Genomic DNA, 21,618 nt, shown 5'->3' on the forward strand with positions numbered 1-21,618 from the left:
CTCTGCCTCTATACACTTACACATGCACACACTCTCTGAAACTACACATTTACCCATGCATATATATTACATACACACACATGCACACGCACACTCCCTTTCCCATCATAAGTACAGCTTGCCAGCTCACCCTCCACCCTACCTCATGCAGAGCCCTGTCTTCACTGCAGCTTGTACTGTTGTACTACTGCTGTCCTACTATCATGCCCCTTATGTTAAAGGTGTTACGTCATTGATGTTCCATCAACTTAAGTTACCGCCAGGCTAATTGCTTCATTGTATGAGCTGCAGATAATCAATAGATACACGTTTAACGACTCAGTATAAACATATCATGTAGCCTAATAAAGATTATGGAGGAAAGAGCTCTGAGCCAGAGAAAAGTAAAATGTGACTCTATTGTCACTTCTATTCTTCAGTTTCATAACCACCAGTTCACAGAATAATAATCTATACTTCATACAGTTCATAGTTAAGACATGGAATTCATGGAGGTGAATGAAATCGCAACCCCCTACTTTCCAATTGCTAAATATTGCTCTGTATAGTCTATTTATTTTAGTTATTATATGCATTTTGTGAAGAAACCGCCAAGGGAAACACACAATCATAAACAAATTATATTCACTGTGTCAACGTGCAACAAAGTCTGAGTCACCAATGCGCAAAGACTGAATTTCTGTCTCTATCATCATCCACTTTGCCCTGTCAGTATAACTGAATTATTCGAACAAGCGGCTAGAATTGCCATCCACGTATGCTTTCCCTAAAAGCAGGTTTCTATTCACATGCAAAGTACCACTTTTTAATAGCAACAATGTAAATGACGAAGGAAGAACTGCACCATCTATTAATAACAGTTTCTAAGGAACAAATGCATTTATCTAATTACACCATGCTCGTAAGTGGTTCTGTACAACAATATTTAAGCCTCTTATTCACTGAGACCTTAGCATAAATCCTGATACGGCTGATTAAATCACAGTGTCATTTTCTTGCCTTCGCTTGCAAGAGAGTACATCCTAATCTTTTACTTGTGACCATGAATAATGATAGGTAAGATTTTTCTAACAACATAATTTGCAGTGCCACATTTATTTTCATTTTCATTTCCAAGATAGATGTAAGCAATTCTAGGACTGCATGGCTCAAGTACACGTAAAGACTTTTGGAGGCTGTGTTCCAATTGCTTTAAGAACTTAACTCGTATTTATAGAGCCAAAGGAGAATATGTTTGTCCTAATTCTGTTCCCCTTGAAGGTGAAAATGTAATTCAATGATATTACCACCATTTAAAAAAATTAACCACTGTTTCCATCACATTGACAAATACCAATAACATAATAATTATACATTCAGTTTTACTGTAACTGCAATAGAGCTCAAAAACACAAAAGGCCACAAAACAGTTTGACAGCAACTAAAAGATTTCACTTGTCATGTATGCTCTGCCTTACGTAAAGTGGACTAATATTTGTATCATTTGTCTATCAAAGATTCAAACATATACAGTGGCAAGAAAAAGTAGCTGAACCTTTTGGAATTACCTGTTTTTCTGAATTAATTGTTCATAAAATGTGATCTGATCCACATGTAAGTCACACGTATCGACACACAGTGCCCTTAAACTGATAGCATGCAAACATGTCTTTCATGTCTTTATTGAACGCACCCATTAAACATTCACACTTCTGGTGTAAAAGTAAGCGAACCCTTGGATCTAATAACTGGCTGAACCTCCTTTGGTAGCAATAACTTCAACAAGTGCTTCCTGTAGCTGCAGATCACACCTGTGCCATGTTCAAGGGCAATTTTAGACCGTTCTTCCTTATAGAACTGCTTAAGCGCAGCCATATTTTTTCGATGTCTAGTGTGAACATCTCTCTTGAGGTCATTCCACAGAATATTTAATGGGTTAAGGTATGGGTTCTGGGGGGGGCGTGGCTGACCGGCTACCAACATGGCTGCTTAATTCTGGAGCTCCGGCGCACCTGGCCCTACTTTAGCTACTTCTAAAGCTTCCTGGCCGCCATGGGCAAGCACGGCAGGGTCCCAGGCACCCCGAAGCCCTCGGGGTCTAAAGACAAGGGGTCGCTTCCCTCGATGCGCTCCTTCTTTCGTCCTCCACCTGATCAGGACTCCCGCGACTCCTGTGCTAGGCCGCCATCTTCTACGGCCAGCGTGGAGAGTGATGTCGCAGATGAGGCTGCTTCAGTCGCGCGGCGACCTTCTCCGGACCCAACACCTCCCGCTTGGCAAGACAAGTTTGATCTGCTGCCTACCAAGCAAGATATTGCCGACATCGTGGATCGCGCTACCCAAGGCATCCGTTCCAGTTTAACCGCTATACAAGCGGACATACGCCATGTAGGCGACAGGGTTGCGGCCCTGGAAGGGGACCAACCTCGTACTTTCGCGACGGTGGATTTGTTATCTGCTCAACTGCGCGAGCAATCGCTTGTCATACAGCAGCTCACGAGACGGATTGATGACCTCGACAACAGAAGCAGGCGCAATAATCTTCGGATACGCGGCCTGCCGGAATCGATCCTCCATGATGACCTACATGCCACGCTTACGGCTATCTTCAATAAAGTCCTCAACAGAGAGGTTGACACTCCTGTTCGGTTCGACAGGGTCCATAGGGCCCTGCGTCAAAAGCCTTCCGGCTCTCTCCCACCGAGGGATGTAATTTGCCGCATTCAAGATTATCCTCTCAAGGAAGATATTGTGCGGGCCTTCCGTTCTCGACCTACCTTCACCTGGGACTCCTGTCCCGTTGCGGTATTTCAGGATTTGTCTCCCGCGACCCTTCAAAACCGTCGTTTGCTCCAACCGATCACCCGGGCTCTCCGCGAGGCGAACATCCCATACCAATGGGGCTATCCATTTGCCCTCATTGTACGGCGAGGTGGCACTACCCATATTATACGGCAATTGGAGGACGTTCCCCGCTTTACGGAATCGCTTGGCCTGCCATCGTGCGACATTCCTGCGTGGGAATATTCTTTTCAACAGCCGGCAAGTCTGTCGGATCCGTCTAGGGTTTGGTCTCCTCGCCCGCAGCGTAAGAAGAGACACCGCGGAGGAGAAGATGTGCGATCCCGGGACACACATGATGATTGAACTCGTATGTTTGCCTTTTTTTATTTTCACCTTTTCTTATTTTTTTTTTTTTTTTTTTTTTTTTTTTTTTTTTTTTTTATTTTATGTTTTCTTGTGGGACTCTCTACCCTCCCGGACTTCGTTTCCTTCTGCGGCCCTGTTTGGGCACTGCTCGTGCGGAAGCTCTCCCGTCTGACCTTCAGTGCTTCCACCTCGGCTGTCACTTATGGACTTACGGCTTCATTCGTCACCGCTACGACGCTCAGGTTCCGGGTGGGTGAGGTTGGGGGGGTTTTTTTTTTTTTTTTTTTTTTTTTTTTTTCTTTCTTCTATTATGCGCCGTCCTGTTATTTTTCTGCAATTGTATATTGTATTGTGCTCTGACCCCCTTCCCCCGTTAGTAGACCGGTGGTCCTTGTCCTCCTACTCCTTGCCGTGGCTACAAGTGGTACACCTCTGATCCTTGGCCTCGGTCGTTTGGGGGGGTGGTGGTTTAAGTTTCTGCCCCATCGCTCCCCATTTATTTTTATTTTCATTTGTACTTTATTTTGTTTTTCGTCGTGTGTCCCTTCATGGGGGTACTTGTATAGATGGCCCTTTCTATCGTCCTCAGGAGTCCCTGCCGGCACCCGTGGGGTCCATCTGGGCCAGGTGCGGTCACCGGGCTCTTCCATGTTGGGTGTTCTACTGGTTGCCTTCCTGTTCCCCCCTCGGAGCCAACCTACTCCCCTCCCTCTGGGAGTTGGAGTATTGGTTTACGACCTACTGTTAGGTCCTTGGGCTCACTATTTGATGCCTAGGCATCCGGAGTCCTGGGTTGCTTTCTATGGGCATTCCTTGGGCTCCTACTGTTTTTGTTTGTTTTATTATGGTTCTGTTTGTTCCTTTTTCTTGGCCTCTCACCGCCGGGTAGTCTTACATTGCATTATGTTTCTTTTAATGTCTGGTGCCGATGTCTATCCCTGATTGCATTAAAATTACCTCTCTCAATGTGAGGGGTCTCAATAAGCCGCAGCAAAGGTCCAAATTATTACACACACTACACTCCTTTCGCTCTCATATCGCATTTCTTCAAGAGACCCATTTTATAGCTTCTAGAGAATTTAAACTTACGGATCGGCGTTTTGCTCAGGTTTTCTTCTCCAGTTCGCCCGATTCTAAAACTAAGGGAGTGGCCATTGTTATTCACAAACTTCTCTCCTTCCAGCTCCTGGACGTGTGGAAGGATTCGGAGGGTAGGGCCCTTTTTGTAAAAGGTTTTATTGGTACTCAGAAGGTTACGTTAGCCAATATTTATTCGCCGAATCGCAACCAGCCTGCCTTCCTGTGTGGCATTTTAGCGAAATTTGGGGACTTTCAGGAGGGCCTATCCTTGTTTGGGGGAGATTTTAATATGATTTTAGATCCCCTCCAGGATTCCTCTGCCCGTGTTTCTCACATTCCTTTTCGACATATCAAGAAAGTTAAACGCGCTCTACACATAAATCAGTTGGTAGATGTTTGGAGGTCCCAACATCCCTCTGATAGGGATTATACCTTTTTTTCGCCCCCCCACAACAGGTATACACGCATTGACATGTTGTTTCTCTCGCACCATCACCTTTTGCACCTTCGATCGTCTTACATTGACGTTAGCTCCTTCAGCGATCATGCGCCGATTCATATCACGATCTCGCTGTCTCGGTCACGCCTTAAACCCTGGACCTGGAGACTGAATGAAAATCTCTTGGATAATCCCACTCAGTTATCGGACCTCTCCGATCATCTCACACATTATTTCGCCGACAATGTTACGGATGACATTCCCTTTCCTACCATATGGGAGGCCCATAAGGCCGTTATGAGGGGTCACCTCATACAGTTGGGGGCCACCCTTAAGAGACTTCGGCGGGCTGAGGTTTTGTCACTTACTACGCAGATATATAGACTGGAGCAGTCCCATAAGGCCTCCTTGTCCTCTGACCTTCTTCCCCAACTCCACACTCTTCGTTCTAAATTGGCTTCCCTCCTGGATGACAGAACTAAACGCTCCTTCCTGTTGGCTAGGAAGCATTTTTACGAGTTGGGTGATAAGCCCGGGAAGCTGTTGGCTCGGGCCCTTCGAGCGCAGTCTTCTGCCTCCTATATACCCAGGATTAGGAATGGTAGGGGTGACCTCTGCTTTGAGTCTTCCGAGATTGCTCAATGTTTTCATGAGTTTTACGCGGCCCTTTACAATTTGCCCCGCGCGGCTCCCTCCGATTCGCTTCTTCGCCCTTCTATTCAGGATTACCTGGCCAAACATTTTCCCCAACGACTAGAGGACTCCGTCATCGAGTCCCTGAATGCTCCGATTTCTAGTGATGAGATCGGTCTTGCGCTGAAGTCCTCTCCGAAGGGCAAGAGTCCGGGTCCTGATGGCCTCACCACTGGATATTATAGCCGTTTTTTTCCAGTGCTGGGCTCTCATATGACCAAATTCTTCAATTGCTTGGCGGAGGGTCAGTTGCTTGACCCTCAGTCGAATCTGGCCCACATAGTGGTTATCCCTAAACCTGGGAGGGATGCGGATCATTGCTCCAATTATCGCCCCATATCCTTGATCAATACAGATCTGAAACTTTTGGCCAAAGTGATGGCGTTGCGTTTGGGTCCATATATTCCTGCCCTGGTCCATAGGGACCAGGTTGGGTTCGTCCCTGGGAGGGAGGCCAGGGATAACACTATTAGGGTGCTCAACTTGATTGCGCACGCTACTCATCAGTCCACCCCGTTGGTCCTGTTGTCCCTGGACGCCGAGAAGGCGTTTGACAGGGTGGCCTGGCCCTTCCTGTTCCAGATGTTATCCTCAATTGGGCTTCGGGGTCAATTCTTCAACCTAGTTAGCGCCCTGTACTCCAACCCCTCGGCGCAGGTTAAAGTGAACGGTATTCTGTCTTCCTGTTTCCGTATCCATAACGGTACCCGTCAGGGCTGCCCCCTCTCCCCGCTGCTTTTCGTACTGGCAATGGAGCCCTTGGCTTCTGCGCTTCGGGGTAACGCTAACATTTCTGGCCTCCGCATCGCTGATCATACGCATAAGCTTGCCATTTATGCCGATGACATGCTCTGCTTAGTTACGCAGCCCTCCACTTCCCTCCCGCATATCATTGAGGAGCTCCGGGTCTTCACGGGCCTCTCTAACTATGTTATTAATTTGCAAAAATCAGAGCTCTTAGGTATTAATTTGTCCCAGCCCCTTCGGGATGCCCTGGCCAGGTCCTTCCCCTTTCGCTGGCAGCATGAGGCCATACGGTATTTGGGTCTCTGGATACCGGCTGATCTCTCTCAGCTTAAGTCCTTGAATTATGACCCTCTTCTCTCCTCTGTGCAAAGCGACCTTCGCAGGTGGGCTGTCCCTCATATTTCTTGGTTCGGCCGCATAGGAGTGTTAAAAATGAATATCCTTCCCAGGTTCTTATACCTCTTGCAGTGTCTGCCCATCTTCCTTCCCAAAGCGTACTTTAAGGCCTGCCATAGGGTGTTCCGTAAATTTATTTGGGGGGACCGTTCTCCTCGCCTTTCCTTTCTGCATCTGGTTCGGCCTAAGCTTCGGGGTGGTTTGGGGGTCCCCAATGTGGAGTGGTATTGGGTGGCGTCCCACCTTCGTCGTGTCGTGGAGTGGTCCTTGGAGGCTCCGAAGTTGTGGATACCTTTGGAGAACTCGTTCCTGGCCCATCACATTTCGGCGGTTCCGTGGTTGCCAGACCGTTTTCGACGCTTATTGGTGCACTCACATCCCACGGTTTCGGCCACGTTGCGAGTTTTAGGTCGTCTCTCGCGCCGTCGTCTCCTCACGTCTGTTCCATGTCCCCTCTTCCCTCTCACGCATAACCCGACTCTCCCTCCCGACCTCAGTGACAGTCTGGCTGGTTCTTTTCCTCGACTGGCGACGGAACGTGTTAGATTTTACCATTTCCTTCAGGGTGCTGAGTTTAAACCTCTCTCAGCTTTGATAGATCAGGCCCCCCCCCCCTTTCGGTCCGCGTTTTTGTATCACCGTCTGAAACATTTTCTTACCTCCCTTCTTCCTAATCCCTTCCTCACCAGGGACCTTTCTAACTTTGAGCGGCTCTGTGCTCTCCCTAAAGAGCAGCCGCACTTGCTCTCCTACCTGTATGCTTTGGTTGTGGATGCGCATTGTACTTCGAAACCGTTCTACCTTAGTCTCTGGGAGAGGGATCTCTCCGTCCAGTTTGCTGACGACGACTGGGACAAAATTTTAATGCTTACCCATAAGGGCGTCCTCTCCTCTAAAGTTCAGGAGACCGCCTTCAAGCTATTGTCTCGCTGGTATAAGGTGCCCCTGGAACTCCATCATTACTTACCCCAGGTTTCTCCATTATGTTGGAGGTGCGCGGAGGCGGAGGGTTCCTTTCTTCACCTGTGGTGGGAGTGTAGGGATATTCGCCCGTTCTGGGAGACGGTTGTCAGGGTGATCATTGCGGTGTCTGACCCGGATTTTGTTGCGTCGCCCCAGTCCTTGCTACTCCTCCATACTTCAGTTTCCTTTGGGTCTCTCAAACGGTCTCTCACTATTCACCTGATTCAGGCGGCAAAATCTGTCATTCCCAGGTTTTGGAAGAGGCCGGGTCCCCCCCCTATCGCCGCATGGATTTCTAGGGTCAATTTTGTGTATCAGATGGAGGACCTGGTGGCGACTTCTCGGGGGAAGGAGTATAAAAACGGTCTTAAGTGGTTCCCATGGTTATCCTATATGTCTTCGTCGCGTGGGATAGGCTTTGGTGGTGCACAGCCTTCATAATCACGCTGGTCTCGTCCTCCCTGGGGTCCTCCGTGTATCCCCGTGCTTCGCTCTCAATGGGGTTTGATGTTGCTCCTTTTTCTCTTTTCCTTTTTTCCGTCCTCGTTCTGGCTGCGCAATGTGGCACTAGACATTTTCCTGCGGTTCTTCTTGTGCGGTGAGATCCAGGTTTAATTTGTTCCTTGTTTGTCGTTCGACGTTCCAGACATTGTAACGTCTTTATTGATGCTATGTGTTTTTCTTCTGTTATTCTCCTATGCCTTTTGAGCGACTACTGTTGTGTGCGTGACTCTGGTTTGCGGTAAACGAATGATCCTTTAATGTCTATGCCTGTGTAACTTATTTCTTGCAATATGTATCCGTGGATCATCCATTCTGACTTATGTTACGCTCTTCTTATGTGAATATGCACATTGTATCATGTGTTTATAACGCCTTTGTGATTTACTGCTGTGCATGTTTTTAATAAACGGAGAATTGAAAAAAAAAAAAGGTATGGGTTCTGATTGGGCCACTCCGAAAGGCTATATTTCTTTTTTTAAACCATCCTGTAGTAGATTTGTGACGTTTAGGGTCATTGTTCTGCTGCATCACTCACCTTCTACTGAGCTTCAGCTGTGGACAGTCACCCTCACATTATCACGTACGATACCTTAATAAACCTGGGAATTCATTGTCCCCTTGATGATGGCATGCTGTCTAGGCCCTGAGGCAGCAAACCAGCCCAAAATAATGCTGCTTACTCCACCATTGGGATGATGTTTTATGTAGGAATGTGGTGCCATCCTGTAACCCTGCATGTTCTTCTTGAACAATTCCATTTTAGTTTCATCCATCTACAAAACAGTTTCCCTGTAGAATTTTGAAGTGTCATGGTGCTCTTTTGCAATAAGCGCACGGCAATGTTTTTTCGGAGAGCAGCTGCCATGAACTCCGTGTCTGTTCAAAGTTTTGCGTATGGTAGACTCATAAACAGAGATGTTAATCAGTTTCAATTCTTCTGTGAGCCTTCAACTGTTAATCTAGGGTTCTTTTTTTTCATTGAGCAGTCTGTGTTGTGCCCTTGGAGTTATCTTATGTTAGCTGAGTGCCCACTTCTAATGAGAGCAGCCAAAGCATTAAATTATCTCAATTTATAAGCAATATGTTTAAATGTGGACATTTTTATTTATTATTATTATATATATTATTATATATATATATATATATACTATTCCAGCCATTTGAACATTCAAAATATCTGCACAGATTTGCATAAAACCCATTTATTTTAGTCACTAAACAAGTAATCAAATAAGAAGCATTCAGTACACAAGAACTTAAATGCTTTACGAGAGGACAAGTTTCCAATAGAGAGGACAGAAATTGATAGTTGCAAGGTCGGGGAATTACTTCACCGTTTCCCAATTTCATTAGAACAATATATTTTCAGTCTCTATAGGAGATTAGAGCTAGTGGCACATGGATGTCTTAGATAATGTGGTTTTCGCATTGCCTACACAAAGAAAATAGTGGTTTTATTCATCCAGTGCCACATTCACTAAAAATGTCTTTACAAGAAGACAAGCTTTGGGAAATTGCCCATTTAGCGATACACATTCCTAAACAGTACATTTAAGTTTGTATTTTTTCTGTTCTGTTAGAATCAAGAAACTTTACGTAACATGCTATACTGCATATAAGTTAGATCTTTCTCCAGTGGGTCAGTTGCAGTTGGTGCTGAGGCGATTGGGTTGCAAATCTCAAGATTGCTCAGTTGAACCCAGGGTGCAGGTGATCTTTAAAGTACAAATATATTTCTATACTTCCTTGTGGACCATTGTCACCATCAATGGTGGATCAAGGATATGAATCCATACCCCTCACTGATTAGAAACCATTATTAAATAAGTAAACATGCATTTGCAATTTGGTTTTATTAGTGGTTACTTTGTGTGCATCACATGGTTCAGCTCAGGATAAAGCTGAGTGCTCATGACACAATAGCATGGTCTGGCTGAACAAGTGACATTGATAGCTATAGTATTTCAACCATATTATTACATTTTGTAAGGATTTTTTGGGGGGCCAGTATACACCCTTACATATGATGAATAGACCTCAATATTTAGTGACCAATTTGTAGCGTATCATACAGAACAACCCTCTAAATGTCATCTGGATTAATTATAACTTTTTTCTTGGTAAACGGGAGCATTGCTTATGTTACGTGACTGTTAAAGACACGACTCTTATTGTATACAAGGACTGTGGTATCATTTGCATTTTTCTATTATAATCCTTTGTAGAAATGTAGTGACTGGAGGTATCATAAAATTGTCGTTTTAACGTACCGATATGTTTTGGAGTATGAATAGCATGACTGGGTCATATTATATCAAAAAGGTACTTACTGCAGCTACATTTACAAAGTCATCATCTGACAGGGTTTCCAACATTTCAGAAACAGAAGTCCTTATCAACTTCAAGGTAAGTCCACTAACGCTACCACTCCTTCAAAACAAAAAGAAAGGAGAAAAAAAGTTAATACAAAGCAAGTTTGTTTGAAATATCATGTCCATGGCCAGTGTCAATTAAATTAATTGGAGAGTTATTCTAGGTCCGCCGTGTAGATCCATTGCTTCTGTTTTGGTATAATAGGCCTTTTAAAAAATCTAAATTTAGCTTGTCTGCTTCAGGGCAAAGCTCAGACAGAGGGAACGTGAATCCTGATGAAACACATTGCGGTAATATAAAAGTATTTCAATCCATTTAAAACATCAGATGCAATCTATTCCATCAAAGAGACAAAGTAGAGAATAGATTTTTGTTAGTACAAAGCAATCTACCAGACACATCAGGCTTAATACTCCCCCCAACCCAACATTAACCTAACAAAGGACCTTCTGCAGCAGCAGAGAGATACTTTTAATATACTGTATCTTTCAGTTTTAATTCACAAACAAATCTAAACAAATAAAAGAAAAGAAGCAAATAAAAAAATTACTACACATTGGATTTTACTACAGACATCCTGTAAGTTCATTTTCTAACAACTCTTTTTTTTAGAAAATAAAGTTTTTCTCTAATATATTGTTATATCTATTGTTATATTTAAAATGATCTTTTTTGCAGCACTTGTGGAAGACATTTAATATTCCCTAATCAGTGCAGACTGTATAACGTTAATGCACGACTTCAATCACTCCAGGTACTTTCATGCACTCAAAGAAATGATTATGTTATTGCAAGGTATGTTAGTTAATTGAGGAATCATTGGAACAAGTCATGACATGACTGAAGTGCATTAAAGGCTCCTTTAAGTTTATTGCAGTGCTTATTTCGTGGATTTGTTTCTGTTTAATTCATGATAAGGAACTGGGAAATCAAATTTAAAGGAAGCAATAATGCATTTTATGTTTCCTGTTTATGGAGATATAACCCATGATTCACAATTGTAAATCTTACAACTAAAATATGTTTTCGTATATATATATCTAAATTAAATGATTATTTTTTTCATACATACACGTCTACAAGGATTAACATATCTTTTGGAGACGCGGCTCCTTGAATATACCTGAAATACAAGACAAAACGTGTTATTTGTTAAGATGTGAAAAGTCAGTACCCACTATATATCATATTTATCAGAAAATAGATAAAACACTATAATTTCCAACACTGTATCAAAACAACTGGTGCTCTTGCCTTGAAATATGTTTCTTCTTTCATAACATTCATTTTCTCTGATACATATCAACAAATTTATAAGCATTCACTTGCTCTAGCCTTGCTCTAACTGCACGAAGTGCATGAAAACATAAGCGTTATTTGTAGTAGAATACAATTAGAAGTACAAGTGAAATGTTTTTTAGCAATATCCTAAAGATCTTTTGTATGGGAACATCAATGGCCTTCTATTCAAGAAGGCTAAAGTGCTCTAGGTTTTTCACAAACACAAAGGTAGAGAACATCATGTCGCTAGCTCCCCTCTCAGCCCATCTGCGCATCTGCGCATCGATTTTTAATGGTCTAATAAAGAGCATTACAAACATAGTTCAAGGATACTGCCTGGTACATAGTTGATTAATTGATGTGTCTATTATTGTAATAATTGCAATATCACCAAACCACAACATAACAGAATTAATTAAATTGGTAGTCGACGATCAAAACAATCAAAATCTGTTCCACCTAAGAGAAGACTGTATTTAGCTTGAAATAATGCAGAGGTTGAATTATAAAAAAAATAAAAGAAAATGTTTTGCCACAGCAAAACGAAAAATATTTCCATTTAACCATTTTTATGAAAAAAGTGAACCTTGAGAAAAACGTTTAGAAAGGCAAGAATATGGTATGTTGCATATGTTGCAATCTACACAATAAAGAGCTGATTGGTATAATTTACACTTAAGTAAAACACGGTACTAACAAAAAGGGTATATTACATTCTAGGTTAGCATTTACCGAACTATATCAAACCCCCCTCTGTTTTGAAATATGAGTTTAACATAATAGCTAGTATAACTCTCTCATATCATCTAATTACATTGTAACTAATTTATTAAATTTAAATTAAATTATTAAAATAACAAAGCAGAAAAATACATAAAACACATTTGATAATGTTCCTGATGTCAGTAGACTTGTTAACAGATATTTTCAGTTTTCTTTTATCTCGAAGGATATGTAATCATGCGGTAAAAATAAAACAGCCTCACCATGGTCGTCTTCGCACATCGTAAAGATCGATTTTATTAGGAGTTCTGTTTTTATCCACCCACGGTGAAGCTAAAAATTGTAAGACAATAACACATATTTAGTCACACTGGTCTGTTAAAGGCTCAATTATTAAAACAGAAACTGGGCTTATTTGCTTCCATTCCCATAATATGGTAACATTCTGCAAATTGTAAGAACCTGGAAATATAATGAAAAACAAAAATACATACTATGACTGTTAACTAAAATCAAGATATAAAGGGTCTCGCTCTTAAGCTGCTAAAATTATTATTATAAACACTATTTATGTAACACATCTGTTTTTACACACACATTCACACATTATGTATTATATATTATAATATTATATATATATTCATTATGTCTTTTAATAAAACTCAGGATGAAAGAACATTGCTGCAACTAAATTCTCTGGAGAGTCTAGCGTCATAGTGACAAATTATTCCTTTATTCTTTAATTACTAGTGTGAAAAATAATGTGCCTCCAGTAGTACTGATTAATAGTTATTGCCACTATTACAGGAATAATTAGGAATGATTTCTAGAAATATTAATTGTTGAAAGGACCTCTTTCCACTAGTTTGTGCCACAATCCATATCCACTTTAGGGCTTTCTAGCTCTAATCCCTTTGGACAGTTGCTGGACATTTAAGACACTTAGCCGGGCAAAGGTCAGATAAATTGGTAATGATGCAATAGTGGTTTGGTTTGGAGTAATTTATCCAAATCATGAGCTTTTTACTTAATTGTATTATATATATATATATATATATATATATATATATATATATATATTGGTTGACAAACAACACCATTTATTTAGAAAACTCAAAGCTTGGTAGTAAACACAAGGTTAATGTATGCTCAATTTATACCCACTCTGAAAAAAAGAAATTCAAGAGTAGCTGTTTTTTTTTGCTAACTTTAATAATAATGGGGTCCAGTCATACCCCTAGCTATTCCTCCACAGTCTGTGCATTGCATGAAGTCAGCAACTGTGTGTATGGTGTTGGCATGAGTGTGCCAGCATAAGGTGTCAGAGGTGAGCCTATGGTTAGCAGTGTTAAAGGAAAGGAGTGAGATTACGTGTGTATGGTGTTACAACGAGTTTCTGTGTTAGTATATGCGTGTATTTCAGTAACGAAGGGGGTCTCCCTTTAACTGGCCCAAAATAAATGGAGCGCAAGGTCTGTTCATACCAGCCTCTGCTCCCTTCTCACTCACACTGTGTGCTGATAATTGATCCCGAGCACTGGGATTTGAGCACTGAGGCGGCACGCACTGCAACAAAGGTCTGTATGAACAAACCTCATACTCCTCAAACCGGAATCAAGAAGAAGGAAAAAGGTAAGATATGGGGAGGAAGGGAAGAGATAAGTTTGTGTGTAAGGGCAAGCGTGAATGTGTATGTATGTGTATGTAGGTGTGTGTTTGTATGGGCAGGCATTTGTAAGGGCAGTGTATATATATGTGTATTTTGGCAGTCTTATTAATTACTATTGTGGGCCTAAAGGGAATAGAGTAACAAATATTTGACCTTGGGGCGCTATTTAGTATTTTTTTAAATTTAAAAAAATAAGCTGATGTGTGCTTTGCTGAGTCCAGCAACTGAAAATGTCTGCCATGAACAACGTCCATGCCTATTAATGGTTAAAATAAGTGAGTGTGTCAGTATACCGGATTAGAGTGTGTGTGCGTGTGTATAGGGGGGGTGGGGTGTCAGTGTAAAAGTTAACCTGTGTATGTGTCAGTGTACAGTTTCAGAGTGTATGTGTTTTGGGAGTTGTCAGTGTACAGTGAGTGTGTCATTGTATAGTGTTTGACTGTGTTGGGTGTCAGTGTACTGTGTTAGAGTAAATGTGTGTATGGGAGTGTATACAGTGTTAGACTGGGTGGATTGTCCATGTACAGTGTTAGAGTATGTGTCAATGCATGGTGTTAGAATGTGTGTTAGCTTATGGTGTTAGAGTGTATGTGTTTGCATATAGTGTATGAGCCAGGAAGGTGGTGTGCGGAGTGACATGCAGAGAACTGAGCACCAAGAAGTGAAAATGCTGTATACAGTAGGGGGCAGAGCAATTATTCCCTTTGCCTTGGTGTGACGCACCATGTGTACCAAGCTCAACTGCCCCTGCATAAGAAATAATTGCTCTGCATCCTGCTTTGTACAGTTTCTTTACTACTCAATGCTGCAAGGATTAAATATATATATAAGAATGGGGGGGGCGAGATAACGTTCTTGCCTGGGGGGCCAGTTGGTCTAGATCCACTAACCCACCAACCAAATTTTAGGATAAGATGCACAGAGGTAGAACAATAAATGTTTGATATTAAGACTGGTGCTAATATAAGGGGAAACAGAGAAGCTGCTGTGCTGGAGACAGAGACCAAGATAGAGGAACTCCTCTAGAGGATGCCGCATATACTGAGAATACAATACACACAATAACTCCCCTTCCCTGTCTTATTAAAGGAAAATCACCACAAGAAAACTCTTTTAAAGCGCAACCATTGCCATAAATATTATGGGAAATTTTATGTTAAAGGGTATGTTTTATAATAAAAAAATGCATTATTTATATTTATCAGGTTCAGCATAACATTACTTTAGGGAAATAAAGTGTGATCCATTTCTAGCAGAAGTATACAAAATATCAATATGTACTTTTGTAATTAAATGAGGGATTATATGTACTAAGAATATAAAATACCACCAATTCGCAATGCCTTCGTCTTGATTCGTGAATTTACAAAGGCAGATTAAAAAAATGACAAGCTTCAACACCAAATGCTCAACTTGCTTTTGTTTTATAGATTTTTCTGGTATATTGTACTTGGCTTGTTTCCAGGATTTACGTGCAAAAGGAATATTTAATGAAAATATACATGGGTTTATTAAGAAGTATACACGTACAAAAAAATCACTCACAGGTATAAATCAGGAAAACTATCTTTGCAATGTCCTAAAATTAAGGGCAGATGTTTTTTTTTCGTAAACACCAGCCCTAGGTAAAATTTATTGAGTTGGCTGCATCATCTAATATCGATATGAGTTTACCCAGTTGTAGGCAATACAGAAGAAAGCTCAGTCCTCAAACATGATAACTGGTATTTGATTCACAGTACGTGTCCAAATTAATAGATCTATAAATTTAGGGTGTATTTGTAAAAGCCACACTGATTCTGCCAAACTTCCTATTTTATTACAACTGAAATATTTTACATTATTAAACTAAGTGTGGATCCATTTCAGGGATACCTATTTCTTTAAAAAAAATATTCATGTAATTTTGTTTTGTTGAAAAATGTCGTGTTCTTAAAAAAATAAGTGTCTGACTGTATCCTGAGTTCAGCCTTCATCACTTCTGCATCTTTATTCAGCCCCTGAGGTTGTTTTATTGTGTGAAACATAACACAAACATTGGGAGATTAATCAGAGCTAAGAAAATCTTGTAGACTAATTAGAAATAGGAAAGCACAGATGGAGTGTAAATGCATGTACTGGGAAAGGATGCAAAGGAAATCTTTAAGTTAATGTAGAGTTGGGGTTTGATTGAAAGGGACACTACAGCTATCATATGCACTTTAAGACATAACGTAACTCAGTTGCCTCTTCAAAGTTTTATGGCATCCCCATCGCACATGCATGGGTAGATTCTACAAAATTCTCTATAAGCATTCGCCCCATTCCCCACTTCCTGCTATTTGCGCGGCCCACTAACAAACAGGCCGAGGATGGGCCCACAACGAACCAACGTCGCAGGGTGAAAATTCTCCCAGTGGAGACAATAACGACCTGGCCTGGAGGGCCTCAGCAGAGCCAATGAGAGCTGACAACTCTATATGCCCCCAAACCTGACCATCAAGGAGCTAGTGACAAAACATACACTTTCCAAGACAGGATGCAAAAACAACATCCAAAAAATCCAGATACAAACCTATGACTTCCACACCTACAAAGATGCAAATTTAGCCAAAGTTCACCTCCAGAGATGACAAGAAGATGAAGGAAGGTCCCAAAACCCACCATCCACAAACAACGAAATGGCTTCAGAGTTGTCCAATCTTATTTCACCTGAACTAGACAAACATCTCCTCGACCTCAAGCATACTTTTGAATCAATTTATCAAAAAGTGACAGCCACCAACACAGTTAATAATTTTAGAGCATCAGCAAAGTGAAGAAGAAAAAGAGAGAAAAAGCCTGAATGATTCAGTCCTTAACAGACAAAATAGAGGTCCAAGACCAGTCATTATCACACTACTGGACTACACAGATGAGACTACAGTTCTCACAGTCTACCATAAACATCAAACCCAGTAATTCAACACTCAAGTCCTGAGATTTTTCAGCACCGGTTGACACAAATCGCAAATAATTCACTCCCCTCTGCAGATTGCTGGTTGACAAGGGAATCAAGTTCACCATGCTGAAAGAAGGCTCTACCGTTAAGAGATAGATGGATTCATACTTGTGTCTCAGCCCATACAAAACTAAGAAAAGAGGTGTTGAGCAAAACACTCCCTTACAACATATACTCAATTAACAAGGGAGCCTGAAGGGCACTACATCTTCTTGGACTTATCCATCAATGGACCTAGAATGTTTCTTGTGAATTTGTATGCGCCCAAACCACCCTAACACCCAGTCTTATATTCAGATATTTTAAAACTGAACTCTTTTCCAACCTTACTTTGGGCAGGGGCGTCCAACCTTGCGGCTCTCCAGATGCTGCAGGACTACATCTCCCATAATGCTCTTTCAGGGCCCAGGTTGGACGCCCCTGCTCTAGGGGGTGACAGACACAATATCGGACATGATATTTGGAACCTGATGACCCTAAACGTGGGATTGAGGAGGCAGTCCTGTGGCATTGTCTGTGGGCCTGCCAAGTAAAACAACACTTTTGGAAAGAAGTCAATTTGTTTAGATGAAAACAAAATTGAAAAATACCACTCAGCCCAAAGGTAATGTATTTGCATTTGCCCGGGTTCGCTCGTCAAAACAACCCAGATAATACTCTCTGCAACTCGAAAAACGGTCCTACAAGAATGGAGGAACTCCGCGACACCATCTTTGCAACTGTTCAAAGCTAAGCTGTATTACCTAGAATGGGTTGATTGGAGCGCTCTTTGACAAAAGAGAAAAGCACTTGTTTGAGTATAAATGGTGGAATTCCCCACATGACAAGTGGTGAAAAAGTTTCAATATACCTTGTGGTACTGCAGACTATCAGTACTGGCATCAGAGGGCGAAAGCACTGAACTGTTATAAGTCATGATTATAATGAGCGAGAGGGATACCCTGTTTTGTTTTGTTAAGTTACACGTTGAAGGGGGTGGGATTTTGTTATGAACAAGGTTAAGGTCAAGATGCGCAACACTGGTCTGTTCAGTCAACATTAAGCTTCTTAATCACTTTTGGGTAAAATGTCGGTAAATTATAGGGAATTCTCGACGAAAGCCATTTCAGTCACACAAACCTTATACCACATTTCGATTTCACTGTGTCATGTACGTCGCAGAAATTGCGGAGAGCCGCTGGAAGATGCAGCCACATTGAGGAGGTGAAATTATTTTTTTAGTTTACAGAACCCAAAAATACTGAGGTTGGCTGCCAAGGTCAGGGAGTATGATGAAATCAGAGCTTCCGCTATGCCAGTGTTACTTCTGTCTTTGCAATAGGTAAGCCTGTTTACAATAACAGCATGTGTATGACAACTACACACCACTGTGACTTATGTTAATACTTTTGTGGAAACTGAATAAAAACGTTTAAACATTAAAGATCAGGGGTTCAGAACAGCAATTTACACATAATTATCATCTCAGCAGTCCAATAGCGTATGTATCATCAAACACCATAATAAGTAAGCAGCAGGTTGGTATATAAGAAGAATGTCATTATAAACCAACAGTTGATCTAGATGCATAATCCCAACATAAAGAAAATTCTTAGATACTATACTTGAGACTGGTAATATAACAGGCTGATTATCGCATACAATAAATCAATATGTGAGCATCTGTGAAAAATTACATCTAAGAACAGTGTTATAACCTTTATTATACCCTAATTGGAAGAGTTTATATATCGTAAATATGTATGATGTCTCAGAGGTATCGTAAATATGTATGATGTCTCAGAAGAGAGAGATATATGTATATATATATATATATATATATATATATATATATATATGTATGTATATATATATATATATATATATATATATATATATATATATATACATACATATATCTCTCTCTTCTGAGACATCATACATATTTACGATACTTCTATGTCTCTCCCAACATCCAGTTACAAACACATTTGTATTTCCCTGTGTGAACACTATGTTGCTCTTGTGTACAATATCTAAGGTAATAACTTTTATGCTGTGATTCAGACACAGAATAATGTCATAGACCCTCAGCCCATCCTCAGTGCTATATCTTGTTAAACAGCAGTACAGTACCACTTAAACAGAAGAAATACTGCCTAGGACGTTCGTCTGGTTTAATCCACAGGGACAGTCCATCCAATTAATGCCAGACATTTCTCCTCTGAGTGCAAACCATAAAACACTGGTGTAAGTTTTGGCTTCTATAGATCCTTCTTTGTGCAGTCAATAAGGAATTTGCAGATTCCTTCTTGAATCAAACCTAGTGGTATCGACAGTGACTATTACACCCAACAGTAAGGAATATTGCCGACCGTCAGTCATTTACGCAGTAAATCAATGTTAGATCTATCTGTGGTATGAATGAAAATTTGTACATATTTTTGTACGGTTTATGTTATGCTGTGCTGAAAGTTGGAATATTGTATATTCACAATTTTTATCCAATATATTTAATCTACATTTTTATTATCTATCACGTATTAATAAATATGCACCACTAGTTTTAAAAGTGAGCTGCTCTATATTAAATTCTATAGGGTTTCATTGCATAGGGCAACCAGGTGGCTCCTCTACACAAAACTCGAAAAACGTAACATGGCCAGGCAGCAATGATTTTAACAGGGACTATACTCCCATATATATGCCGTATGCTTACAAAAGTTAAAAATAAAAAAAAAGTTTATGCTAGACATAAACTGAGTCTAGGGGGGAATCATTTTCATGGACTGAATTAGCTTTAATTATTAATAGAATGGAAAGGTAGTAACGGAAAATTATTAACTGTTAATCAGGGTTGCATAAAAATTATTGTTCTAGACCTAAATTTTATCAAAGCACTCTAACATTCAGCCTGGAGGGCAAGAACATCCATGTGGCCCATGAATAAAGCAACACAAACACATTTGGCAGCCAGCATGTTCCATGTGCATTATTGGGTCCAATACATTCGCAGAAAGAGAACCTAAAGAAAACCCATTAAAAGATACAGAAAAAGTATATGTTCATCTTGGAAATGCTATATGCAGATGATTTTCAATACACTTAGAGACCTTCAGGTACTTGCTGCAAGCTGTTCAGATCCCTGGTCATGTTGCCATTACCTTTATAGCATCAACGCTTTCTGAAATGACAATAGCTGCTGCACATGCAAAGTAGATATAGGGGTCTAAACAGCGGTTCTTGTGATTATATAAAATCACTTATTATATACCGGAATTATTTCTATATATAAACCTTGTAGAAACTGTAGTGTATGTACATGACTCTATGCCTAATGATGGCTGTGAATATCATGCATTTGCCATGGAAACAAAAATTGGCTTTGTTTAGTTATTTTTTAGTCATCTGTTTTTCATTACACTACAAAGCACCATACACTCATACACTGGATATATTCTACTGATTTTGAGTTTAATATCTAATTATTATAAATCACACTAATGAAAACAAATTAAACCTTTTTTTTTTACACAACTACATAATTTGGAAAATAACACTGTTGCCACATAACGCCAATGTCTTGTGTGATTGCCCCACGTTGTGTTTGGCGTTTCTTTTTACCTGGATAATATCTGGCCAGCCCGGTCGCACTTCCAAACACTTGCCACAGTAGCGTTTCATCTTCTCGATGGTTCTTTTTAAAAACTTCATCTAAAGCTGCAGTCCAGTTCAGCTCATTTAGCACTATTGTAGCTGAAAAACAAAAGATATTTGACTTTAGTCAATGACCATTAAAAAAAGCATCTCATTATACTTCTATATATTTGTGTATATTGACACAGAAATGTGCGCCAGAAAAAAAAAGTTATCAGAACCGTATTAAAACATATCAACATACTGTATATATCCAGCAAAAGTCACTGTTCAATGGGCAAGGAAAGAAGATTATAGACCATCAGCTGTAATATTTCTATTTTTTCACCACTTTGCTCATTTATTATAACTTTAGAATAGTTACTCAATGTTCATAAGCCATCCTGAAATGCCACCAACAGCATACATTATCTAGAATTCTGACTACAGACCTGTCAACAACCCCATGGAATACATGTCAAAAATAAGAGGATACTGCCATTAGATTAAGAAATTCAGGAAATTTAAAGATTCACGCTTAAAACAAATATGTGTAAAAAGACAAAAATGAGGACGTAATGGAACTGCAGGATTATTAGCTCTTTAAAGCCAAAGTGGGAATAGTTTCCTTTCACTGTGCTCATTAGAGCAACTTAATAAGATTTTCATGTTTATGGATGCGATCACTTACAGGAAGATCAGTTATGTGAGCATGAATATTCATGTGCTAGGTTGTTTAAACTGCCAATATGAAGTATGACAAAATTCACATTCTGCAGCATGGCATGACTAACATTTTGTGGACAATTACATTGAAATTTGTATTTAAATGAAATCGAAGATAACATATGTTGTGCATTGAATATTTGTGTGCATTTATTGTTTCACTCAATTTCTCCATTTAGCATATAACATATTTGCAAACTGTGGCTGGGTAGACCTTCTGGATTTTTTTTTTTTAGAATGATTTCTTTTGCTATATGAAGAATGCTCAATACTGCTCTACAAAGACAATAATCCTGTAAG

General features: G+C 40.4%; 1 protein-coding gene across 4 annotated transcripts in view; it reads right to left on the minus strand.

The window, feature by feature from the left end:
* Nucleotides 1–21,618, minus strand: part of CACNA2D1 (calcium voltage-gated channel auxiliary subunit alpha2delta 1) — a 247,077-nt gene that overhangs the window by 69,085 nt on the left and 156,374 nt on the right. For all 4 annotated transcript variants that reach the window (XM_053465052.1, XM_053465051.1, XM_053465049.1 and 1 more), the window contains exons 7-10: nucleotides 20,581–20,712; nucleotides 12,592–12,661; nucleotides 11,397–11,447; nucleotides 10,282–10,381 (exon numbers count right to left, since the gene is read on the minus strand). In XM_053465052.1, coding sequence (XP_053321027.1) covers nucleotides 10,282–10,381; nucleotides 11,397–11,447; nucleotides 12,592–12,661; nucleotides 20,581–20,712 — 353 coding nt within the window. The remainder of the gene's footprint in view (nucleotides 1–10,281; nucleotides 10,382–11,396; nucleotides 11,448–12,591; nucleotides 12,662–20,580; nucleotides 20,713–21,618) is intronic.

The sequence above is a fragment of the Spea bombifrons genome, chromosome 4, assembly GCF_027358695.1.
Source record: "Spea bombifrons isolate aSpeBom1 chromosome 4, aSpeBom1.2.pri, whole genome shotgun sequence".
NCBI lineage: Eukaryota > Metazoa > Chordata > Amphibia > Anura > Pelobatidae > Spea > Spea bombifrons.